Below are 25,756 nucleotides of genomic sequence, written 5' to 3' on the forward strand. Positions count from 1 at the left end.
GCTAGAGCAGTTCCTTTTCAGGGATTACTGTTGGTAGCTGAGATTTTGCCAGTCAAACCGGGCTTTCAGAGGCAGCTACAGCAATGCAGCTGAGACATGTGCATGTCTGCAGCCAAGGTCAGTGTGGCCACAGAGACTCTGGTCCCCATCAGTTCTGCATGACCAACTCATTTGTGTCACTGGGTTGAGTTACACAGGGTCTGTTGGTGGGTAGGACAAGTATACACTTGTTGTGTATTGGTCCGGCATGCCCTGTACCAGATTCTACCATTTCCAAATAATGGGAAATTGACCTTTTGTTTAGGCAATGTCTTTGGAAAAAACTTATTTCCAGCTCACAGCAACAACAGTGACCCCCTAGGCTTCAACTCTTGGGTGGTCTAAAGCTGTACAAAATGAAAGGGTGTTTGCTCAGCTCTTCCAGGGTTCCTGCACTCTGCCAAGAAGTGACAAACATGGTTTGCTTATCTAGACCCATGTGGACCAAATATTAGCTACAGCCATGTCCAGCTGTCATATGACTTAATTGGACTGGACACACCCATCCTTTACAGGGTTTAGATCTCTCCTTCAAACATCCACTTCCACATTCCATCGATGTGTTCCCCACAGCAGCATCACCTGTCTTCTAAAGGCACAGCTCTAATTGTTTTGTTAAATTTGGTGCACAGTTTGTAGAACCCATTATGTCTTTTACATGATCCCTTTTGAAGGGGAGACTCCACACAGGCTCATTCGTGTAGCTCCAGCAGACCTAAAAAGCCAATCTTCACATCTTCTTGGTACAGCTCCATCTGCAGAAATCAGAGCATAAACGCAGAGTGAGAAAGGGCAGCAACAACAAGAGCAGAAGAAAGCAGCGTGCCTGGGAGAGGGATATGAGGAGTAAAAGAGAGAATTGTCTTTGATGTATTCGTTTCCTCTTATTAGTATCCATCTAGTGGTGCTCAGGCTGAGATAGCTGACCTGTCCAAAAGTTAGTGATCCACACACAATCCACTCCCAATTGTGCAAAAGTACAGACATCACAGAATGAAAATAGCAGAAGTCAAGATGAAGGAGGAAACCACGGGCTGCCAGATATGAGTGGGAATAACCTAAGTTCAGCCAAGTGGCAGAGGTACTATCTTAGTTTGTGGAAAGTGAGGGGAAAAAATGTCTTAACAATCTCATTCTCTCACCTATAAGCACATCTCTTCTGTTTTCTATGCTGCTACTGATAAAGACTGCCCATGCTTGAAAGGACCTGGCAGGGTACAAGGTCAACCTTACACAATTTCCTCTAATTGTGTGGGTCTGGCTGACCTCCTTATTCCAGTGCAAGAAGGGATAATGGCAGGCAGAGATGACAAAGAAAAAGACAGCCAAAACTTTTCCTGTCCCTGTGTCAGGAGACTTTGTACCATCACAGAGTGCAATTTCCATAAAACAGGCTCTGGGTGTGTGGGTTGCTGGCTCCTCCCACGTCCTGCCAGGGACCTCAGCCTGCCCTTGCTGCCCATGCAAAGCACACAGCAGGAGCCACGGGGCATTGCACACCCAAATTAGCCCAGCCTGCCTGGAGCACATGGCAAGCTTAGGTTTGCCCCACTCTTAGCTTTCTGTTCCTTTGCTAAGGCATTGGCTGTCCTGCAGAATAGAAAAAGAGGGGAAATACACCTCTGTGTGTCTTTACCTGTGTGCTGTGAGCCAGCCCTGCACTCGGCTGCATAATTGCCTCCTTCAGCTGCAGATCCTGGACATGCTACATGCTCTTTTCTTAATTCAGAGGATGGAGTGTTGCAGAGTGTTTTGCTATTTACAGGAGATCTGCATCATCTCCATGGGTGAAAGTGATAACTCATGCCCTGGGTGACCCACCACCCAGACATTGTGTGATGGCCTCCACAACATGGACACACCAAATCAGAGGGAAGTGCATGTCACAGCTCTCCACAGCAGCACTTGTACAGCTCTTCCCAGTGGGTTTCTGTAAGTCTTGCCAGTCCTGGAAGGAGGTGTGTTGAGCATTGGTACTACCTGAAAAGTTTATTTGAATTGCTCCCTGGGGACATGGCCAGCTTTGTGTTCAGCTCTGTTGGAAAGAATTGAGAAGAAGTCTCACAGAGACAGTAAGTCAATAGGTTTCGCTTATAAGCTCCTAGGTATCGCTTCATAATAATCTCTTTTGACAAATGGATGTCAGTTGTCCAGAAACTTAGCTCAAGAAAGCAGAAAATGAAAACTTGCTGCAAGTCTTTATTGCCAATGCTTCATGTCCAATCACAGAGAACCTGCACAGTCTCCTTTCTCAGCACTTGTGTTCCTGAGGAAATGAAAATCTAATAGATGGACAGCAGTAAAATATATCACTGGCTCTTAAAACTATGGGAAATAGCATCACAGGGAATAATTATTCAGAACCACTAAAGAGTTCTGTAAAGAGGAAATGTGTTTTTGGAACAAATCTGTAACTGCTAGAAGAAGCTGCAAGGTGTGCCCAGTAGCTCTGTGGCTGTGCTGGCCCAGGGCTGGGTTGCTGACAGCAGCAATCTGACGTGCCATGAGAAATACTGATTCAAGAGGGAGCATGCCCTCCCCTCCTGCAGCAGGACTGCTGGCAGTGACAGCTGTGGAACCTCCTCTGCTGGCACTTGGTGGCTGGGAGTCCTCTCTGTCTGCTACCTGTCCATTAGGTTGCAAATGCACTTTGGAGGATGTAAGGACTATCATCTTGGTTTTCCTGTTAATATCTTCTCATTATGAGAGAAAAGGTAAAACACTGTTGGTTGTCAGAAAATCCATGTACCTGCAACTACCATTGGCTCTTGTGGGACCTTCAGATGCTCAGCTCGTTTGCAGTGGCCCTCCCCAAAACACAGGCTTATTTAAACTGTATGTGCTCATGGTTTTGACTGTGCTCTTCTGAACTTTCTGCAGCTCATGGTGGGTGACCACTTGTGCTGGTGCCTGGAGCTGCTGCTGATGATGGCTGAACCACACTGCTGACTTCTCCACTGGCATTGCTTAGCAGAGATGGGGCTGTGTCTGGGGTTTTCCTCATCTCCTTCAAGCTCATTTTCAAAGGCATCACCTCACTTCTGCTGAAGGAAACACCAGCAGCTGAACCAAGAGCATGGCTGGCCCTGGACCCACACCCTGACTGCTCCCTGGGCACTTGCTGCTGCCACCCTGCACAGCTGGGGCCAAGGAAACCCAGTCTTGTCTGTGGCCGGTGTTAATGCCATCAGGGCTGGCCTCCCAGAGCTGCTGGAGGTGAAATGAATCCAGCCCCCCACACAGGGAGTGAGTGTGGCTAAAAAGCTGCATCCACCTCCAGCACCTGCACTCTTGATGCCCCAGTGCCATCCTCCTGCACAGAAACCCTGATGAATTCAATTGCCTTTGTAGGCTATTCCGCCTACTGCTTGTGCCTGTAGCTTGCAACAGCTTTGCCTGGCCCTACAGAGGAGATCCCAGGTCAGCCTTGCTGGACCTGTTTTCAAAAGCAGCTTTTAAATCTGCGCACCGCAGTGGCTCTCACAAGCGGCTGGGTGAGCAGCCTGGCCGTGCCAGAGCGCTGGCTGGTGGCTGTGAGTGGGAGGGGTGTAGAAAAGCCCCCAAATGAACAAGTGTAGGGCTTGACCTTCTTGAAGGAAGAATATTGTATCTTCTTTTCTAGCTTTTATTTTCTGCCGAGACAAATATATTGAACAGCTGTCTCAAGTGAGGATATTAGGATGTGTAAAAGAGAAAAAAATAGGAAGATGCTGTATAATAAATAAAGTTATGGGTTGACGTGCCAGCATGGTGATGATACAGCAACTCTATATGCCCAGGACACCACCTGACCCCAGATCCCTTGGGGGTGATATACTAGACCTGCACCCTTCAACACTGTGCTTGCAAGCCACCCCAAATAATGACAATTCCCTGGTTTTTACTCCAAAGGCTCAGTGCTCATCTGCTATAAGCTGCAGCTAATGACTCATGGTCCATGGAGAGCTTTCCAGTTGTACTGTTAAACCCTTAGATATGCACTTAAATCTTATGTTAATAAAATGTGAAAATGTGCATATCCAGGTAAAGGCTTCATGGAGAATGGAAGCATGAGGCTCAAAAATGTCTCGACTTTGTTTATTAAAAGGATAATGTTATATATATAATTTACCAAGGAATTTCTAGCTGCCTGTTTCCCTGAGTGTCATGGTAATATCCTGGAATAATTACTAGGTAGACAAACAGACAGACAGATTTAGCCTTTAATGTAATATACTTTTTAAAGCTGGATGTAGTTTGTTACTCCACATACTGTGCAATCACACTCAGCTGCCCATCATGTAGGGCTTCCTGGGGCACTGGGATCAGATGATGATATGGCACTTTGAAGGTCTATCCATGTATGGATACCATTAAATAGTCTTACCTGCAATAGGCTTTGCAGGATTCAGGAGTGTGAAATTGTAGAGAATGGTGGGTATAACTGTATGAGGAAAAAGAAGAACTAATGCTGTAGGATACATGCATACCCAAATATTTTAAATTTTTTGTTGTTGAAAAACCAGCTTACACCCAGAAATGTTCAAGATGAGAGCCACCATCCTTTTACCTTTTCGGCCAACAAGGATGCAGGCTGCAGGAACCAGCAGCCCATGGAAAATAGAATCTCATTCAAAGACTGCATAAAACTGCAGCTGGCTATAAATCACAAAATTCAACTTCACATCCCAACTGTCCTAAATTTTCCATGAGTGCATTATTTTTCAGTCTTACATTTACCATTCTGAAGGTTATCAGAAGTTAACTTGAAGCCCATTTGTCCCAATGTGGTCATTTTAGTTTCTGTGTGTGTGCTGCCTGAAACAACACATCAGTGACTGCTCTAGCCTCTCTAACCACAATTTACCAGCTGACATGAAAGTCATGGTGACATGGAAAGTGATTTTATTTAATACTGTGTGTACCTGAGCACTAAGACTCGTTCCCTGTTTTGGGGAGGACAAGCCAAGAGTGAAGCAGCGCCTCATGTGGGATGGAGCCCCAGACAGAGGGATGGATGCTGAAGCAGTCACCTTTGTCCTGCTCTTCAGACAGGCTGTTGTGCCACAGACACACCGGGTTCACTTGATGTAGAAATTACAGATCTGGTTTACATTTCTGCTACAGGAAGCATCTGATGCTTTTATTTGGGGTAGCCACTATGGCAAGTATTATTTTCTCCAGCTAATTTTAGACATCAAGAAAACCTAATTCCTTGGGGTGGCTCCTGGTGGCGCAGCCTGAGAAAGCGCAGCACCGTGTCGGTGATCTGCTTTCCACTGGGGCTGCTGCGGTGTGCTGCTCCACACCGCTCCAAAAGAAATGGGGCTGCTGTAATTAACGGAGCAAAATCTTGCTTCTGGTGCCAGTTAATTCCTTATGTTTATATGGTGCAGAGTGACGAAGAATAAAATAAAATAAATAAAATAAAATATTCAATATTGAAAAAAGGGGAAAAAAGGCAAAACCAAAAAAATGTTACAGGGAGGAAACCAACTCCTGTGCATGGAGAAATAGGCTGAACTGGCAGACCTGAGGAGTGGGGCAGTGGTTGGGAAGGGCTTGGAGAGAGCAAGGTGTGCACTCTGGCTGTGGAGACCTCCCATCACCCATTTTTCTTGAAACAAATACAACCATGGCAAAAATCTTGCAGTTACATTTGCAGGGTGATGAAGGGCAAGAAATCTGCTCACTGCAGCAGACCCCCAACAGTCTCACTTCCCAGTTAGTTAACTGGTGTCTAAATGAGACCTGCGGGTGTAAAAAGCAGGGAGCAGGAAGGGCTTGTGCTTTTCAAAACAGGTTGGTCTTAAAATACACATTTCACTATCCAGACAAAAGTGAACAATTTGCATATTTTACCTAGAATGTTGTGAGTACAGTGCAGCTCCTGCTGCTAGACTGCTCCTGACTGCTGGTATAAGGTTTCAGGCTGAATATTTCTGGATTTTCACATTCCTCTCCACATGGAGCTGCACCTTCTCAGAATCCCCCAGTAACAGCACTGACTTTTTACACTTGTATTTAATTCATCAGGACCATCAGGTCTCAAAACTGGACCTGAAAAAAATTTTAATTGAAGGTTAGCTAATTGCTGTCAGAAGCAACATCTACTATTTGTGTTTGAGGATTATGAAGACTGGGACTCTGTGAAGCTCAAGCAGAAGAGGCAGCATGGCCCCAGTGTCACAGGAAGTTTATCAAGAGAGTAGTAATTGCAGACTTCTCTTTGTGGGGATAAACCAAGGAGTCAGTTACACTTCAATATGAGTATATGCTTAAGTTAATTTGATTTTCATACTAGATAAAGCATGGTGATCATTAACCAAAGCACTTGAGCTCAGAAGAAAGCTCTTTGAGGCCTGAGGAAGGCATACACTGAGACCATTAAAGCTCTAGCTTCCCCTGTCCATGGACAGCATCCTCCTCCAGAGCCAGCTGGACTTTTGGGGAGACTGTGCCTCCCTTCCCCAGGGGATTGATCCCACCCTCATGGATGTTTTCTAATTCTCTTCAGGCCAAATGGGTCATATTAGGGCAGATCAGCATGAACCCATCTGCCTGCGAGCTGGTGCAGGGACCCCAGAGGGGTGCCTGGCAGCCATGTGGAGGGGGAGAATGCTGGACATCGGTGTGTTCAGCAGATGATGCCCTAATTCAGTTTCCAAACAGTGTTTTGCATTTAGGTTATGCTGACAGGGAGTACCCTGCAGCTAAGCAAGAAAAAAATCCCCAGATTTGCATGCTTGGGGCTTTGCACCAGTTTCTCTTCAGCCATATATAAGCAGTGCAAGTGAAACTGGGCTGCAGGTTCCGCAGGCAGGCAAAGCTCACACGATTTGCCAGGCCAGACGTGTCACTGCAGCAGAGCTGTAGGCGAACCCAGGCATCCCCTGCCTCATGGGCAACTGGTGCCCACAGGCTGGCACTGTGCAAACAGGTGCTTGGCTTCCTTGCTGCCAGGGCCAGCTTGTTTTTCCTGGAATGTTGCAGACAGCAGAGCTGCTTTCCTCCTGAGTGTGCTACTTAGGAGGACCTCCCATGCCCCGGCTACATCAGAGTGTATAACATTAACTCCCCATGGAAGCGCTGTGATTCTGCTTCAGGAGTCTGCAATGGTGGGCAGCTTCTCGCTGGGAGAGTGACCCAGGGGTGCTGGTGGTGTGGGCAGTGGCAGCAGGCAGCTCGAGGATGTGGCACCTTCAGGAAGCAGAGACCTGCCAGGAGTTTAAATTGGATATCCCTGCCTGGAGCCCCGTGGCACTGGGCACCGGGAGGTTTCCGCTGGTGTTAATCTCATTCACGTCTTCCCGCTTCAGTCCCTCCAGGGATGTGTTTGTAATGGGGTTGGAGGGTGCCAGCAATGCATGAGAGTGACAGACAAGCTGTTACATTCTTATATTTTGCTACCTATCATTTTAATGTCACTTCTAATGTATGAATTATACCCCCAATGTGTGTAATTATATTTCTCCTCCCAACCCTACTCAAGGAACAATGAAAAGATGGAGCTGTTAATATTAAAAACAGCACATCTCTCTCAAAAAAAGTTAGAGGTCACACCTTAATTCCTAGTGCATGAGGATAGTTAATCAAAAGATGATGGGACTAGAATGAGTATGGGGACAAAAATATCCTGCACAATTTCTTGTGGAATTTAATTAGAAAGGAAGTATTAATAGCATCTGTATGTGCAACTCTATTTTGCCTTGCAATGTGAGTAGCCTTACCTGAAGCCAGACCGATGAAAAGCCCATTGAACTTCTCTTTCTTTCCTCTTCTTTTTTTTCTTCCTTTTATAAAGGAAAATAATGAGCCAAAATAAATAATAATAATAATAATAGCAATAGTAATAATACTTAATAGTAATAAACCCCAGCAGGAATCAACTTCCTATGTGCTCCCTTTAGAATTTCTCTTTTAGGTCAAGAGATGATGCTAATCGATGAGGCATTTTGCAAAAGTTCGTGCTCTACTTGTCCCAGTAATGAACCTTCAACCTCTAATTCTCTTAGTAGCACGTAGTTCCTCGATGGGAAAGTCACTGTGGGAGCCTTCATGTTGAAAAGCCAATTATTTATGCTAACTGGGGGCTTGGTACTGTTTGCCTTTGGTCCCTGGTTGCTTGGGCAGGCCTGTTCCGGGGCCACCCCGACACTGCGGGATGAGCGCTGGCTGCAGATCAGAGCTTCCAGGCCACTTTCTTCCCAAATGAGGGACTGTGCTCCCAGGGCAGGGACCTCATTCTGCCTTCAGATTCACAGAGTATGCCTGCTGGATGTCATGACTGCAGAATGTTTTAGCAGAAATACAGATAGCTCATTATAACAAAGAAGTGGATTTCCTTCCCTTCCCACTCAAAACATACTCAGGTTTTTAATACTCTTTTTCATTAATTTGCTCACAAAAATGAGAAAAAATTGAATTTAGTTTGTGTCTTGCAACTTGATTTCAATTATGAGATCATAATACAGACTCTGTATTTTAATGAATTAAGAAATTAAGGCTTTTTAAATTGAATTCACCATGGCTTGTAAAATGCTTTGCTCAGATGAAAACTGCAACTAAAATGCAAAGCATTTTCTTATGGTTATCTTGTTTGCTTTCCTTTTGTGGTTGCCACACAGATAGGCTGGAGTCTGGCTGGGGGCAGCAGACAGAGCATGGCCTAGCTGTGCCTGGTGCTGGGGTGCAGCTCTGCTGGGATGTAAAAAGAGATGTGGACCATGGGGAGGTGAGAGTGTGAGGAGGAAGCCAACACTAAATAGAATGGGTCATCCCTTGTGGTCATACATCTCTTGCCAGGTGTGCTTCAATTAATGCTATATATGAGGCAAACAGTCCATTCTTCAAGTGCTTCTTTCTTTTTTACTTTTTCTGTTTAGCAATCCTGATGCTAAAGAAGATCACGCACGTAAGTGAAATTAAATTTCATCCTTAGTCCCCAAGCACACTCTGTTACTGGTGCCAGAGACCTGAGTGAAGCCCACTTGTGCCATTTCCTTCGGTTGGGGCCAGGAACTTGTCCAGTGGTTTCAAAACAACAGGAAGGTGCTCAGGTGTCCCCTAGGACACCTCTGCCCACCACAAAAGCTTTAAATTGTCCTTCTGCTTCTCCAGATCACTGTTGTCTTTTCAGAAATACTCCTTCTCTTAGGACAGTGAATGACCTGCACAGCCCATCAGTACCGTTGGAGCCTTTTTGTGGCAGCGCCTATCCCTCAAAGAGCACACACCAGACAGCCTTGTGGGGCCTTGGTGCAGCAACCACATGGAGGCAAGGTGTTCCTGGTCTCCTTTCTCTCACACTGGCCTAAACAAAGACCATTGCATGGGGCTGTTTGCCCACAGAGGTTTCATGGTATCACAGGTAGAAAAGAAGACAAAGCTTTTGTTGAGCTGCACCATAAAGTGACAGTGTTTCAGCAAGAGCCACCTCCTTAGTGCTGGTGTCAGGAGTGGAGATTCCCAGAGCAGCAGCAGTGGGATAAGCCCCTCCCAGCAGGGATGGCCAGAGTGGGGAGCAGTGGGGACAGCCAGAGTGGGGAGCACAGCAGGCCGCTCCATGAGCAGATGCCTATTAGGAAGGGGGAGCACTTGACTGCCTTGAAGCTTGGATTTCTGCTTCCCTAGGCAAAAGAGTGTGTTATGCAAGAGAGGTTTGCATTGACCTTTAAAGACAATCTCTGCTAAGCATTCATACTGCTATTTTGTAGCAGCACCCTGTTTTCCTGAAGATTCTTCAATGTGGGCTTCCGAGGAAAACCGAGATCTTATTTTCTATATGACATTTGCAGGATGAACTCTCATCATGTGTGGCAAAGAATTAAAAAGTATATGTGGGAGCAAGTGTCATCTGGGCATGAATGTTTAAACAAGACCTTCTGGGATAGTATGAGTCCCTGGGCTGGGGACCCTACACTTAGATCACTGACTCAGCTGAGTGATTTTTACGATTACATGGAGCCAGGCAACATGCTAAGGGCTGAGCACCTATGTGAATAATAAATAATCCCACCATTTGCATTCCTCCAGCATGCCTTCTTTTTCAACCAGTGGCCCTGTCTACCTTCTGGAGGTGGTGGAAGTCAGTGCTTGGTTTATGTCTCATCAGATGGTCCAGTGAGCTCATCGACCTGAGATGCTGTGCTGCAGAGCAGGCTGTGCCTGCCATGGGACCACTGTGCTCATACAGCCACTGTAGGCTTGCCCAGCCAGCCAGGCCCTGGAGAAGGGGATCACAGCTCACTGCAGTGAGAGTCCACTGCCAGCACTACAGCAGAGAGACATTTTTGTGACAAGGAACATATGTTCCCAAAAGATTGTGATAGAATGAACTGGGATCTTCTCATGGTTTCTTGTGCTGCTGTGAGTGTCACCTCAGAGGCGGTGGAAACCTGGATAGGCCTGGGCATTCTTCCTTTGCAAAACCCTTTATTTCTGGAAGGGAACCAGTCTCCGTGCAGGGGCACAGGCATGTTCAGGCACTGGGGCCACTGGCGACTGTCGAGGACTTCCAGCAGCTCCTAGATCTCAGGCTCGTGCAGGCACTTGGGCTCCAATTATAGTGATATCTTGCTCTCAGTCCAATTAAAATTTCATAATCTCTCCACCAGCTGGGGTGGACAGAGTGTACATCAGGTCAAGAAATATCTTCTAGCTACAGTACTTCTCTGGGAAGTTTTTGGCTCCATGAGGAATAGTACCTATACAGATCTGATGGAGAAGGGCTGTAAAACCGCAGAACTTGCAGCTTCCTTGCAGCCCTTTTTGCAAGCTATTTTATTCTACATTGGGGGCAGGAAAATTAGGCTTTGAAATATGAGTTGTAGATAAGGCTGTGAGGAAGCTTAGGATCACAGCCTTAGGTGAAAATAAAACTGTAATACATAAAGCATTAAAAAGGTGAAGTATAATGGCAGCCTCCAAAGACTTGTGAACAGCTGCAAGGCAGTCTGCCTTATTGCTGCGATTTTAACATGAATTATATGACACCAGGAAAGACCTGCTCCTGATCAGAGAAATGGCTACATGGCTGTTTGCTGCAATACACCGAGGGCTCTGTTTTAATCAGAGGTAGCTGCCATTCGGCCACCTTTTTGTTAATGGTATTATTGATTATTTGGAGCTGCTCACAAGCCTCAAAGCACTTTACAGAATTAGGGGAAGCCTCTGGAGCAGAGTTGTTGTTTGTTAGTTTGTTTTTCTTCTGTGGAGCAGTTTCACTGCAGACCAAATCCTGAGCTGTGTAGTTAGCTCCATCTTAACTAGACCTTGCTTAGCCAAAGCTTCCACTGGCTTTGGTGCTCACCCAGCAGAGGCAGTGAGTGGCTCAGACCCTGTCCAGTGCAGTGGCCAGTGCAACCAGTGACACAAAAGGCTTGGAATTTTGTCTAATAATACCTAAGAATTAAATTTTTAAATAATACATGAATTAATTAATTTGAGTCTTGCAGATGCCCGTCTTTGAGCTGAGTGTTGGTCACAATTTGGGAACTGCTTGTTGTGGGCAGAGCCAGGTAGGATGCACTGCTGCAGCCCCATGTGGAAGGTTTGAGGCATTCAGCCCAGGCATTGCTGGTATACTCAAGCATGTTTTGATTCATCAGCCTCAGTGAACAGAGATTCAACCCCAACAACTGCCCATGTCCCTCCCTAGAGCTTTAAATTGAGAATATGATGTGCTGGGAGAGAATGTGTTCTCTGAATTTGCACTACAGATGCAGCTAGTGAGGGGCAAGGAGATGGGCAAGCATGACTTTTCATCAAGTAGAAAAGTTTCAGAGCAGAAGTCAACACCTACTGCGAGCAGCTTCGGGCCTGGCATGACAGCAGCAGTGCTGCTACCATCTGTTGGTGAACAGCAGAAAAGGAGCAACAATAAACCCTCCATAAATCACATCCCAGACACGCAGGTACACGTGGCACCACGTGGGCCACCATTCCTCAGCGAGCACAGGGGGGTGTGCTGTGCTGCACGGACCCCTCAGAAAGGCTGGGTCAGAAGCTGCCCTGGGGACAGTGCCGGCTGTGCTGGCACTGGTGAGCAGCAGGTGACACTCAGCTTGGGGCACAGCCGGCAGCGGGAACACAGGCAGAGCACTGCAGCAGGCTGGCAAGAAGTGGTGGCCTCCCACCTTGTTTTTCTCCAAAATCCCATCCCTGGTGGCTCTCCTTCGGGAGAGTGGCAGGAATGGCAATGTCAGGGGGACAGCACACCTCCTGGGCTGCAGCTTTGCCAAGGCCACCCTGTGTGCTGCGAAGCACAGGCTCTGCAGGCACAGCAGGTGTTGGGGCCAGCGAGCCCTGCAGGCTGTCTTCTCTAGGGCACAGCAGCTGTGTGGAGCAGCCCTGGCACAGTGGGAATCTCCTGGTGAGTTAATTCTGTATTCCCGGGCCCCTTTAGCAGAATGTCCTGGTGTGGGGGAGCCTGGCAGAGCTGCAAAGAGAGTGGGCTGAGTCACTGCAAACAATGGCTTTAAGAAAGTGATGGCATGTCTTAACATCCAAGAAATGCTTGTAGAGATCTGAACCTGCCCTTGAAGGTGCTGCTAGCCCTGGCAGAAGGAATATGGCTCCAGAGGTTTATTTTTTGTTTTAGAGGACACCCTATTTATCATTTAAAAGCACTCTCTAAGATGGCAACCAGCCTTGACCACAGCTCATCTCCCCAGCTCCCTGTGGAGCAGGGCTCCCGCAGCTCCCACTGAGGTTTTCTGTAAATGTTGTAAAGCTCTTTTTGTATTTTTAATAACAAGGTGGACAATAACTCTATTTACAGGGAAATCTTCCTTTTGCAGGAGTATCATGTATACCTCTTTCTTATTTGTTGCTCTCTGTTCCTACAACCCTCTTGCAAACGGGTAATCCTTGTTCTGATTTTTTTCTAGCAGAGATGTTTTGTTTTCTTGTTGGCTGATGCTGTCTGTTCAGTCTGTGGAGGATTAACCTATGTGCTGTTGCTAGGTGGCCTTAAGCAAAGAAATAACGCAGATCACAGACTCCTGCATTCCTACAGTATGTAACTCCCTTGTTCAGCAAGATTTTTCTTTCTCTGTCCTTCCCATGTTTTGTGTATATGGTTGCAGAGGTATTTATTAGAAGATGCACATATAATTTGAACAAAAATAATGGACCAAAACTCTATAAGATGTCAGGTTTATTTGATCATAAAATATTTAGTAACACTCTTTGCAAGCTCTTTCCATGGCTTGTCTTCTGACAGTGTCTAAACCTCCTCCATAGTATTTAGATTTTTCTCTTCCTCATGTGAAGTCTTGGGCTCCTGAGGGATACCCAGCTCATCATCATAACGCACAGGCGCTGGGAGAAAGGAGTTCCAGTGGGGCTGGTGATCACATCCCTCTGAGACCACCCAGGTGTGTCAGGGTCTCATCAGGGTCAGAGCATGATGGGTCTGGGCATCCCATTTTGTACAAAAAAATACCTAGAGCAAGGAAAAGTTCAAGGAAGAGCTGCAAAAGTGATTGCAGGGCTGATAAAATCATCTGGGGAGGCAAGATTAGAATTTTGTAGCTCAGGCATGCCTTACTGCCAGGCCACTCTCTACCAGTGCTTGTCATATTTTGCAGCACTTTAATGCTTTTGCTCAAAGGACCTTTGAAGTCTCTTATGACCCAAATACAGCCTAAATCATGGAGCATTCCCCAGAGAGACATAGAAGTTATTGGCTTGGTTTGCTCCTGGTGAAACTGAGGCAGAGTGATTCAAGAGCACTGTTTTCCTCATGGCATATGCTCAAATGTGCAGTTCTCAGAGGTAACTGCTCTTCTCACTTCTCATGGATACAGAGTCAGAGAGGCACTGGCCCAAGGCCATCAAAAACCCAACCACACTTCTGTTGACTCCAGAGCCTAACTTCTATCTCTGTTCCTGCTCCTGTCTCTGCCAGAATTGCTCTGGTCCTCTGTGCCCTGCCTTCACAGACATATTTTCTGCTAACAAAAATAGTGAGAGGGATTTGGAGTGTGGTTTCATAGTGAAACTGGACTCTGCAACCTTCTTCTGTGTGTGCATATCTGTACCAACTTCTGACAGCATTAGAGAGGCAGTGAAATCAAACGTACCCTGTTTCTTTAGGTGGCTGGTGGAAGAGAAGACCCTGTGAGGGCAGATGGGTGCTCTTTGCTGTGTGTCCCTGGAGAGACCACCTGGAGTTCTGTCCCTTCCTGGAGATTGGTGTCTGCATCTCCAGAGACAGCCATTGGAATGAGCCCATTGTATTTATCTGGGAAAGTCTTTTATCCTAACCTGGTTTTTATCCTGTTGTTGGACAAGTAATTCCCTCTACTGACTGCTAATATCCTGGGATTTAACTTTCTTTTTTACTTTAACCTATCCTGCTACTTGAACTACTCACAAGCAGCATTTATCAGCCTTCTTCAGATGCTGATTAGAGCTGAGCAAATACATCACCGTGAATATTTAATGACTTGGGGTTTAAATTTTTCACATCTTTTCTTGAGAGTTCATTTTATAGACATTTTCTGACATGCAGTTATTCTTAAATCGTTTGAAATATCCTGAAATTGCACACTGGACTCCTAAATGAACATTTCACACCAATGCTGCACAGAGCAATTAACAAGTGGCTGTGTAAAGCCCACAGTGTTGCAGAGGGTCCAGCCCATGGCCCCATGCAGCTTGCTCTGAGTCTGCACACTCAGGTGTGCAAATGTAGGCAGCACTTGGCACAAATATTTTCCATATCCAAAACATGTTTGCTGTTACTGTTTTGTCCATGAATGCTCAGGTCATTTGACAGTAAGGAAAAGGCAGGTACAGTACAGCCCCAGGCAGAGTTGGCAAAACCCACTCCAAATTACAGAGATCTTTGTTTTGCATCACTATCAGTTGCCTGCCTCTATTTCTGATTCCCAGCTAGGAGTGATGTGACTGACGGGCCTGCCGAGCGCTTACCATGGATACATTCATCCTTCTCAGCCTCTTGTTTTTCAGGCTGGCTCACATGTTGAATCTGGCAGTTTGCATTAATAAAATAGGTTGGTCTGAAATGCCCACAGGACTTTTTTTCTCCTAACACAGCAGGGAGGGGTTTTTTTGTACATACAAAGGACTCTGATGTAAAAATACATATTTCTACAAAGCTCTTCTGTTCTTCCTCCTGTGGCTCTTTAGTTTGGCAGCCCCAGCCTGGCCCCAGCGCTCAGTGCTGGGGTGGCCATCTGCACCCTGTGAGCTCAACACTGCAGCCAGGTCAGGCTGATGGGGGTACAGCTGTGCTGGGAGCCTCACACACACTGCTGGAGCTCACTGCAGTGGGGAAGGGTGGGCTGGAAGCAGGGCAATGGCCTGGGGTTTAGAAGCAGTCTAGGCCACAGCTAGCTCTGACACTTGGCAAGCCTTGGTTCATTACCAAGTGTCACTGTGTCTCAGTGACCTGTTCTCATCCAGCTAGGCAGCCTTTATCCTCTGGTCATTGGGCAGGAAGCTGCTAAAAATACCCTGAAGAGGCAAACTTCCTTGTTCATACTAAGCTCCCAGGAACTGGAGGAGCTGCAGAGAGTGCCTGAGAGCACCCCCTGTCCCAATGCCACCCTGACTGTGACAGAAAACCTGTGGTGGTGCTGGACAAGGTGCACCTGAACATACAGAACTCCCAGAGCAGAGCAGGGGCATGAGGACCCTTAGGCAGGACCATCTCAGGGCTGGTGCCTGACCCCTGGAGGTACAAGCCGTCTTTTATCTCCTGCCACGGCAGTGCCTGAGACAGCAGCCGACATTGTTTCCTCCAAGGCACTGGCTCCAACCCCTGCATGCATTGTCCACCCAGGACAATGAGGCAAGTAGCCTGGAAGGAGCACCAGCCCCCCACACCATGTCTCATCCTGTGGGGGACAAACCTCCCTCTCCAAATTGCTGGACAAGAAACAAACTGCTGTGTGTCAGGAACTATTTTAACTCCTGAGGAAATCAGGACAGTTGTTGCTACCTTCTGAAATGACTCAGCCCTGCAGTAGCCTCCAGCTGAGAGCTCTGCCAGGTGCAGATGTCTGCAAATGCCAGAAGAGAAATTGTGACGGTTTTGTAAACTTTACATACAAACTTTTGTAAACTTTGTACAAATAAGCAATCTTCTGCAGGTTGTCTTCCCCCCCCCTTACATAGGAGAGGACCCTGTTCCCTGTTCGCAGCTAAAACTAGGAAAGTGGTAAAAACCTGGCACTGTTGATGCGCACCATTCAAAATATGAAGGCTAAGGTTTTGAAAAGGCCTAAATTTACTTATTTCCACTGAAAGTTAAGAGAAACTTGGCATTTACCTTCCCTAAATTCATTGGGAAACCCCAGCCTACATGCCTGTTAGATATGCTGGACACTTCCAGAGCATTTCACAAACTAAAAGCAGAATCATTGATGTAATCGAAACTTCCTGAAGTTTTAGCTGGCCTGTGTATCGGGGCTGCTCAGCTGTTGGTTATTAATGATCACACAGCAAAGAGAAGGCTCATACAAATATTATGTCTTATTGCTATTGATTGGTTGTAAGGGTATTACTTGACCAGAGTATGGTGAAATTGATTAACTTTATTAATTATTTATTGCGTAGTAACTAGATATTTAATGTATCTGTACAGCTATTGTGTCTCCTCTGTATTTTGGTTAACGTTTTCTTCATGCAGAAGAACAAACCCGTGCAGTAAAACATCCTTTGTGACATGAAATCCAGTGGCTGCGCAATGCCTGCCCCCGCCAAGGCCGGTTCCCCTCGGGAGCTGGACCCTGTGCGGAGCAGCCACGGCTGCACAGAGCGGCGGAGCCACCCCGGGCCCAGAGCACTTCCAAAGCCGCCCGAGGCCGGGGGAGCGATGCCGTTCCGCAGCCGCGGCCGAAGCAGCGGCGCTGTACGGGCGGGCAGCCAGTGCTGGAGGGGGGCAATCGGTGTGTGCCGCGGCTGGCAGCGCGGGGGAGGCAGCAGCGCCCGCGGCCCCGCTGCGGGCTGGCGGCAGCGCCGTGCGTGTCGCGGCGGCTCTAGGGGCCGAGCCCGGGGCACGCTGGCACGAACCGCAGCGGCCGCAAACCGGCGGCTTTGGGTGGCGTTCGGAGAGGAGCCGTGCCCGGCGGGAGGGCCCGAGCCGCCCCTGCCGCCTCCTCCTCCTCCGCTCCTCCGCTCCAGCCCCCGCCTCGCCCCGCGGCGCCGCTCGCTTTCTCACAGCTCCCGCTGCTTCCCGTTCCTCCCCCGGCTCCCGTTGCTATGCCCCGCCGGGCCGGCCGCCGGCAGGAATTCGTGGCCTGTCCAGCTGCTCCCAGCGTGGCCCCGCGCCCCGGCTGTGCCTCCGTGAGCCTCTCCGAGCTGCTCGCCCGAGGCTGGGCACGGCACCAGAGCTGCGGGCTCCCAAATGGTGCAGCGGCCTCCTTTCCCACGCCGTGGCCACACGGAGCTGTGTTTTTTCTCTCGAGAAGACATGTCAGGACCTGACATTCTGTTGTTCCCCGAGTGGCGATGGCTCCCGAGAACGGCCATCACTTTAGGATCACGTTCCCCCGGGATCTGCGGACAGGAGCACTCAGTTCTGCAGCCGCCACTGTGGCCGCCAGAGCCGGCCTCGCAGCGCCCACCGTGCCGGGCTGCGAGGCAATGTTTGAACTGCCCCGGTGCTCCGTGCTGTGCCGTGCCGTGCCGTGCTGTGCCGTGCCCTTCCAGCTGGACCCTCATGGTAGTGCCGACCTGGGAAACCCCCTGGCAGTCCACGGGAGTCTGGTCACCCAGACAGCAGTGGTGGTTGCTCGGAGAAGTGTGCAAGCTTCTGGAGCAGGAGTTTTTCATCTGCTGCCCTCGTGGATGTTTGTGCCCGCCTCTGGGAAATTCCACACACCGGGACCCTGGGCATTCGGTGCCTGATTGGAGGACACAACAATAGTATTGAGCAATGTAGCAAGATAACCAAATAAACAGCAGGGCAATTTTTTAAAGTTGATACTGTTATAAGTATTTTAAGAATTTGCACTGATGCATTTAAATATGTGCTTTAGGATTTAAAAATAAAACTCTAAAAATAAATATAAACAAATCCAGTTCTCTTTACACCCTATGGCCTCTCCTATTTCACCCAGCTGGCTGTAAGCCTTATTGCTGATAAGACTTATTCCTTTCTATCCATGACAGGAGTCCTAATAAGAGAAAAATAAACACTGTCAATCGTATGATTTAAACAGAACATCAGTTTGGCTGATAACAGGGAAATATCCTCTGACCCTTCCAAAACCCTCTGGAGAGATGAAACTGATAGAAGTCTGAAGAAACCTATGCACATTCTGTAGAAACTACTTGACAAATCTTACTGGATTTAATAGAGAATGAGATCTTTTCCCTGGGTTTTTGGCATTATAATTCAATAGCAACGAGATAATTTTCTATTCAATAATTTCCTGGTGACTTTCTTGTGAAGTTTTTTGCAGGAATAAAAACTGCATGTTCTCACACTGCCACTTGCTCCCCACTACAAGCTCATCCACATTATCACACCAAATCAGAAGGGGGACCATAAATATCGTAGTATTAAGGAACAAACTTTCTTTAAAATGCCTCTTTCAAAACTGCCTGCGGGTCCGCCCGTGCAGCTGTGGGGTTTGCTAATCAATAGCACCATGCAGTACGTTGTGTCTTTTTGCATAATTACAGAATGAAAGCCGGCACAGAAAGAACCAAGTGAAAATGATTAATTTTGTAGAATGGAACTTGATTTGTGTTTCAGCTTTCTTTTCTCCGGTTCAGTGAGAAGGAGCTGGAAGAGGAGGTGACTCTTCTCTCTCTCAAACTCAAGCTGCTTGGTTTAATGTTAAGCCGCTGTTTGGACTTTGCTTTTCTGGACCTGTGAACAGCTCTGAGGGTAGAGAGGCAGCATCACCTGGGACAGGGATGTCAGGCTGAGCTGGGACACTTTGTACTGCAGTTGTGAGCACTGGCTTTGTACCATTACTTGCCAAAGCAGCCAGTGATGGTTTTCATGGCAGAGACAATCTCGAGGGTGAGAAGGTTTTGATGCAAAGCATCTTTACTTGGTGCGCACTTTTTAAAGACACTGCAGCAGTATTAGATGGCTGGGTAATGCTGGCAGGATTGGAAATGTGCTCAAGGACTATTATTTTTGTTTGGTTTATGAGGAAACAGAGGTGGGGAGAGATCGCTTCTCCCTGTTATTTTATTGCGAAAATACCAGTGGAGAGGAAGCCTTTGGAAATGTACGAATTTTTAGACAAGCTGTGCCCACCCATGTAAAATGCTTCTAAAAGTCCAGACCCTGGCGACAGGTTGCTCTGTGACGCCCGATAAGAGCCGGTCCAGGCGGCAGCTGCCTGGTTGTTTTTGGCAGTCTTTGATACCACATTTTGAGAGTTTCTATGGTGTGGGTGCCGCCAGGTCCAGTTCCCGGGGTGAGTTTGCCCGAGGGCCTCACAACACTTCCTAACCCCTGCTGGGACCGGGCTTAATGGCTGAGAAAATCCACCATCCACCTCGAGAGATGATCCCGGAATAATATGAATGGGACTTCTTGACTGCAAGGTGGAAGGAAAAGTGATGTGCCCACCATTAGCCATTAACATTGCTAAACCTTTTCTCTGGGTAGAGAAATCTTCTGTCTCTGGAGTGTAATTCTGAACATCTCATAAACATTACACAGATACGTGGCACAGAAATTTATAATCAGAAAAAGAAACAAGGATGCCTGAATATATGGGGGGACATGAATCACTCCTAATACTGGAGGTCGATCCATAATACCTTAAACAAGTATTCAGAGTCCAAGTGCTAATTATCTGCTAATGGGGTATTTGTTTTCCTTCAGTTATGTAAAAGTACATGGCATTCAACTTAAAGAGTGCACTTAAATGGCTTTGTACTGAGGAGAAGGAACAGCTTTGAAGGCTGCTGCCGTGCTTTGCCCTGGAGCTCCTGGAGCCCCTTGCTGAGCTCCTGGTGCTGCCCTTGCTGTGCCTCTCCTCTCCAGCAGCTTTTTCACTTGTCATTCCAACTACTTTCGTTCTCCATATCTCAACATTATCCTAGTCAGCAATGCTGGCAAAGATGTGAATAAAATTATAAATCCTATATGGTGGCTTTTGCCACCGCTGCTGGCCAGAGAGCAGTGAAGATGCCTGTTGAGTACAAGGGGAGCTTCCACCCGAGTAACAAAGCCCGGTAAAGTGAATGAGCTCTTTGATCGCAACCCTGGCAAGAAAGGGTCTCAGTGGGCACAGTGAACTACTCTCACGGGGAAAGAGATGCAGTGACCCATCCTCATTGCAGAAATGCCTTGTCGGAGCTTGCAGATCTGAGCTGACATCAAGGAGAGGGTGAGGGACGGGCCGTGCTGGAGCCAGCAGCTGGAGAACCTGTAACATACCTCCACTGGCCAGCTCACCCCAGAGCCACCGAGCACCTTCCTACACCAGGGTGTCATCCACTTTTAACTAATTCAAATGAATAATGTATTTTTAATTCTTTATGTCCTTTGAGCAGCAGTACAGACCCACGACCAACAGGAATGAAAAGAACACGGAATATGTGGATCACAGAGACTTTTCTCTGAGCTGTGATAAAAATATGGAAACATGATACTTTCTTATACTAAACATCATAAGTTATTAAGTAACATTATCACTAAGTTATCATTACAGAAATATTCAAAAGGCAGATGCAGAGCCTGGAAAATTCTTTGTTGCAATTAGGTGAGGGAGTCAGGCAGAGGATCTGAACTTCCTGACAAAATCACCTTTAGCACAGAGGCCAAAATGAATAAAAACTTTGCTTGGTCAACTATGGAATACCTGCTTGTATTTGTAGGGCATTGCATGGATCTGTGTCTTTAGCCCTATTATCAGTAATGACTTTTACTGTAACTATGGAGGGGGGCGAGTATATGATTAATCTACAGATGGGTATTTTGTGAAATTCACCTTCAGGGTATGATAGTATTTTTCAAAAAATGTCATAATTGCACCACTTACTCTATCTTGATTTCAGACTATTGTAACCTCTTTACCTAAGGAAAAAAAAAAAAAAAAAAAAAATTGATAGAAGTAAGAGCCATACACAAATGAAAGAGTTTGAAATCGCTGTGCTTATTAGAGATGTATGAATACTAATATTGGTGCACATGGTATGTGTACATGAAGCAGGCTCCTGATCCTGTTTGTACTAAAATGTGTTTCACAGTGGAATTTCCCCTTTCATTTCCAATGCCACTGATAACATCTCGATCACTTTTCACTGTAGCTTTCCAAAGTGCAAACTCAGGTGGCCTGCCTGCAGACACACCACCGATTCTTCATGTCAAGCCTTTCCTTTCTGTGCACATCCTCCCTCTGGAGCACCTCTACTTTCTGCTGCTCTGTAGCCCAAATTTAAGGCTATGTCAGTCCTCGCTTATGACTAAAATGTGGGATGCCAGTTATTTATTTATGTAAAGTGTTTGGAGGGTTTAACTCAAGAGCACCATAGAAACTGGGCTGGTATTGTAATCGGGGCTTTTATTCAGGTTGTCTGATGCGCTGCGGATGCTGCCTGCCTTTGTGTGCTCCAGCCCCATGTTTATCCCGACGCTGCCTTTGTGTTCCCTATTTGACATATTTTACTGTAAATAAAGAGAGACACTGTCTTGCAGCTGTATCCACTGTGACATTTGACTCTCTGCTGAATGATTGCATTGTGCTGTGTGCTTTGAAAACGTTATCTCTTTTAAGAAATAATCTAGTCCTTTAATAGTTTCCCGCATGTGCCTGTATTCCTTTGCACATCCAGAGAGCTCAGGTGCTCACCCACCTCTGTCAAAACAGCCAGAGCAGCTCCTGCCGTGCTGAGGGCTGGGGAGGGTACAAGTGCCTTGGATACCAGGTCTTGGCACTGCTCAGTTCCCATTTTGCCTGGTCTTTTTAGCTGTACCGTCTGATCAGATTGTGCAGTATGGCTTTTTCTGGGGCATGAGCCTTTTGCCACATTTCTTAGATAATATGTAGCATCTCTTAATTAGGTCTACTCATATATTCTTTATTATAGGTTGACTCTTACTGGCTGCTATACAATTATGGCGATCTTCCCTCTGCTCCCTTGTAATGGGTGATCACCCTCTCAGTCTTTTTGTGTGTTGAATACTCCTCTTTTTGACTTCAGAAAGTTTAAATCCTTACTGAGGCTGTCTTTGTCAAAGCAGGACTGATTCATTGCGTGCTTAACTCCTATAGTCCTTGTTTAACATCCCTTTTATGAAGTTTTTATTTTTGCCTTTACACAACTGTGTCATTTTTAATTGCAAACTGATTCAGAAACTCTTTCAAAATAATTCTCTGTATTTAGAAATGTATAGGCAGTTGCTCTAAATATTGAATGCAAATAAATCTATAACTGTAGAGAGGCTGGTAGTCCCGCCTGCATTTTCCAGAGAAAGGCCAATCAGTTTCCTATAAGGCTGCCAGGGTGGGACTATCTCAGATGTCACTATTGTTACGGATAGCATCTTCCTGAAAGTCATCAAACTTTAAAAATTATGTTCACTGTGCATGCACGTGGCAGAAGAGAGAAAAGCAAAATGAAATCAACATCTTGAGTTAGCTGTCGTGAAAAGCAAGTGTATCAGTTTCCCCAGAAAAGGAGCGCAGTGAAACCAGCCTGGTGTCTTTGAGGAGAAGCATGGCAGTGAGTGGAGGGGCAGGGACCACCATGTCCCTGCAGATCAGGGCTCGGTGCCTCCGTGGCAGCCTCGTGGGGCTTGGATGGCGAATCCGATGGAGGAGGTGGCGGATGCCTCCACCAGCAAATCCTGTTTTCAGACAAGCCATGCTGAGCTCGGGGGGCTCCTCTGCATCTCAGGACTAGCTCCCTCTCACCAGCAGCTGCGTTGTGTATAGTATAGGATCTGTGTCATGCATAATATAGAACAATGACATTCCCAAAAGGGGTTACAAGCAGAGAATCCGGCATCCAAATTGTCCCAGCGACCTGATGAGACATGGACGTCATTCGGAGCTGCAGGAGGGCTCTTGGTTCTCTCCCGGAGAGAACAGCTCTGCACTCTGGCAGTCTCGGCTTTGTGCTTTTATTAAAATTCCCCAGAATAAAAAGAAAAAGCATCTGTGAGGGAACAAGATTGATAAGAGATCCAAAATATATTTTTATTGCATTCTTAAATTACCATAATTAAATTAAATTATTAAATGTATTTTTATTAAATTAGCACACAGGCTGGTGTCACTTGCTTTAAATATTTTAATAAAGCCTGTGAAGTCTTCCCTTGTTATTAGTACTCTTGGAATGTATCTATTTTAATGACAATATGAGTTTAAGTTCTGGTGTTGGGAAGAGACTCTGGATGGGTGAACTCTGCATTTCTCTGGGGGGCCCAGCAGGGTTATGGGGTTTTCTTTGCTCAGGAGTGGCTGTGGGACCACAAAACTCCATGTACATATATGTGGAGGAGATGCACAAATGATGTGTTGTGACAATAGAGCAGCAAAGCATTTAGGCACATGTTGGAAAACTCTGTGGAGCAGAGATGTACTTACAGAGCAGGGCCTGGAGGAAATCTGTGTATTGCTGGGTTTGAAGATAATAGAGAGGGATGAATTAATAATTATATATGTGTGTGCTACATTTAAAGACAGATCATTTTTTTCTGTCAAACCTACCTTCCCGCTTTCTTTATCACTGGCTATACACTGGGTATTTCTCAACAGATGCCACCATGGAAGGTGCTGCTTTTAAGGGTGTTGCTGCTTTTGCAACAGCTGTAGGAGTTGAACTGCTTTCATGGGAGGGGCTGGGGATGCTCAGACCAGGGCTCCTCACCTTGCTCTGAACAGGGTAGGGCCTTGCAAATAATCTTCTCACTGGCTCTCTGACAACAGAAAAGGTAAAAAAAAAAATTAACATGAAAATTTATAGATTTCCTGATGAATTTTAAAAAATGGGGAAAAGTTGGTTCATTTTAATTGTGTAATTTAAAGTTATTTTAAAAAAATGTAGAAAATGTGGGAACAGAGGGTTGGATGGCAAAGGGGCTTGGGGTGGCAATGGGGCTTGGGAATTACTTGCCAAGTGGAATGTGTAAAACTAAGATTGAAATCCCCTCTTTGCTTGATTGCATGGGGATTTGAATTTGGGTCTCTGAACTCCTCTGAGAGTGCCCAACCGCCAGCACATTCTGGGATGAGAATCTGTCCTGCTGAAGCTGTTCTGCTTTGTAAGAATAATTAAATATTCATTGGGCCAGTGAGAGAACAGAAACAAGTTGATAGCCTGGGGATTAAGCCTCTCCAATAAGACAAGGATACAGAAGTAATTCAGTTCCTGATCCAGCTCTGATGCTGAATGGGTATGAATCTAGGGTCATGCTGACCAAATTTACCAGGATCCTGTGTTTTTCACCATATATGTATCACAACATTTTTTTCTCTCCTTGTCAGCTTTCCTGATTTCTTTACAGAAACTGCTACCACATTGGTTTTTATTGTGGTGAATCTGTGTCAACTAGAGTTACCCCCATTTTTATTGGAATCAGAATTGGGGCCATGGGCTCTTTAGCAATCCATCCTTGTTCCAGGATGCTTTTTTGAACTCCCAATTTGCTACTTAGTGCAGTGGGGGGGGGGAGGAATTATACCTTGATTATAAGGGCATTACAGGAAACATTTTTTACTGTATGTCCAGTCTGTAGTGGTAATCTGGAATCACACAATAGGAGGGAACTGTAATGTTATTAATGTTATTAATATGACATTAATAAACCCCATAGTTTCTGTCAAACCTTAAGAAAACAGAAAATCAGCACTGAACACCTATTCATATGTGATGCTGCACTAAGGGAAATTTTTACAGTTCTATACTGAACTCACCTGATTAAATGACAAACTCATTCCTGAGTTGCTTGAGTTACTTTTTGTGTGGGGAAAAAAGAAAAAAGGAAGATATTTTCCAGATGGAGCTCACTAGCAAGAAAGCAGCGCCTATACCCAGCCCCCTGCACCCCCGTTTGATGCGAGCCCGCAGGCTGGGCAGAGCTGAATCGTCTCCACTGCCCTGGGGCCTGGCTTCAGCACCTTCCTCTGACAGGGCTACTTTCACAGGATCTTAGCAAAACCCATTCCTTTCAGTCAGGACACCTTCTCTTTTGATGTCCAGATATACGACTGGGCTCTCGTGATGGCCCATCACGTGCCAGGCTGAGGATGCTTGGAAAGACAATTCCTAAGCGCTGCTTGTGGCACAGTAAATGAAGTGCTGGATGCACCTTGTTCTTACACAGCAGTAAAGGCTCCGTGAAACGAACAAACCCTGTCTAAATGGGAGAGGAAACTGATGGAGTGTTTCTCTTGAGTAATTTCATTCATAACTTGGCACCAAGTGCTCCGTGAGATGACAAGTTCAGATTTTTCTAGAAGCTGCCTTCCCAGTGGACAACTCCAGGTCTTGCTAAATTTAACACCTTGGGAGAGGCAGAGTAAAGTAACTCTCCCTCCCAGCTCTGCACAAACAGGGAGCGGAGGGGTGTGTGTGTGTACGTGTATGTGTGTGTGCGTGTGTTAAAAACCGCCCGCGCCTTTCCCCGCGGCCGCTGAGCCCTTGGCGCTCGGGGGGGATTTCAGTGCCCCCGCCCCGGTGCAGATCAAGGGCGGCGCGGCCCGGCCCGTGTGCGCGGGGGCTGCGCTCTGCGGGCCGGGCCGCGGACTCATTGCAACTGTTGCGCCCGCGATTTTTCTTCTTT

General features: G+C 46.6%; 1 protein-coding gene across 1 annotated transcript; it reads right to left on the bottom strand.

Moving 5' to 3' along the window:
* Nucleotides 1–16,623: 16,623 nt before the first annotated feature.
* Nucleotides 16,624–23,871, bottom strand: LOC121348882. The gene is made up of 2 exons (XM_041458864.1): nucleotides 23,842–23,871; nucleotides 16,624–17,897 (listed from the first exon to the last, which is right to left on the bottom strand). The coding sequence occupies exon 2, from the start codon at nucleotides 17,824–17,826 to the stop codon at nucleotides 17,209–17,211; it is 618 nt and encodes a 205-aa protein (XP_041314798.1). The 5' UTR covers nucleotides 17,827–17,897; nucleotides 23,842–23,871; the 3' UTR covers nucleotides 16,624–17,208.
* Between the last annotated feature and the right edge of the window lie 1,885 nt (nucleotides 23,872–25,756).

This window comes from Pyrgilauda ruficollis, unplaced genomic scaffold, assembly GCF_017590135.1.
Source record: "Pyrgilauda ruficollis isolate IOZ18807 unplaced genomic scaffold, ASM1759013v1 scaffold13, whole genome shotgun sequence".
In the NCBI taxonomy this organism is placed as follows: domain Eukaryota; kingdom Metazoa; phylum Chordata; class Aves; order Passeriformes; family Passeridae; genus Pyrgilauda; species Pyrgilauda ruficollis.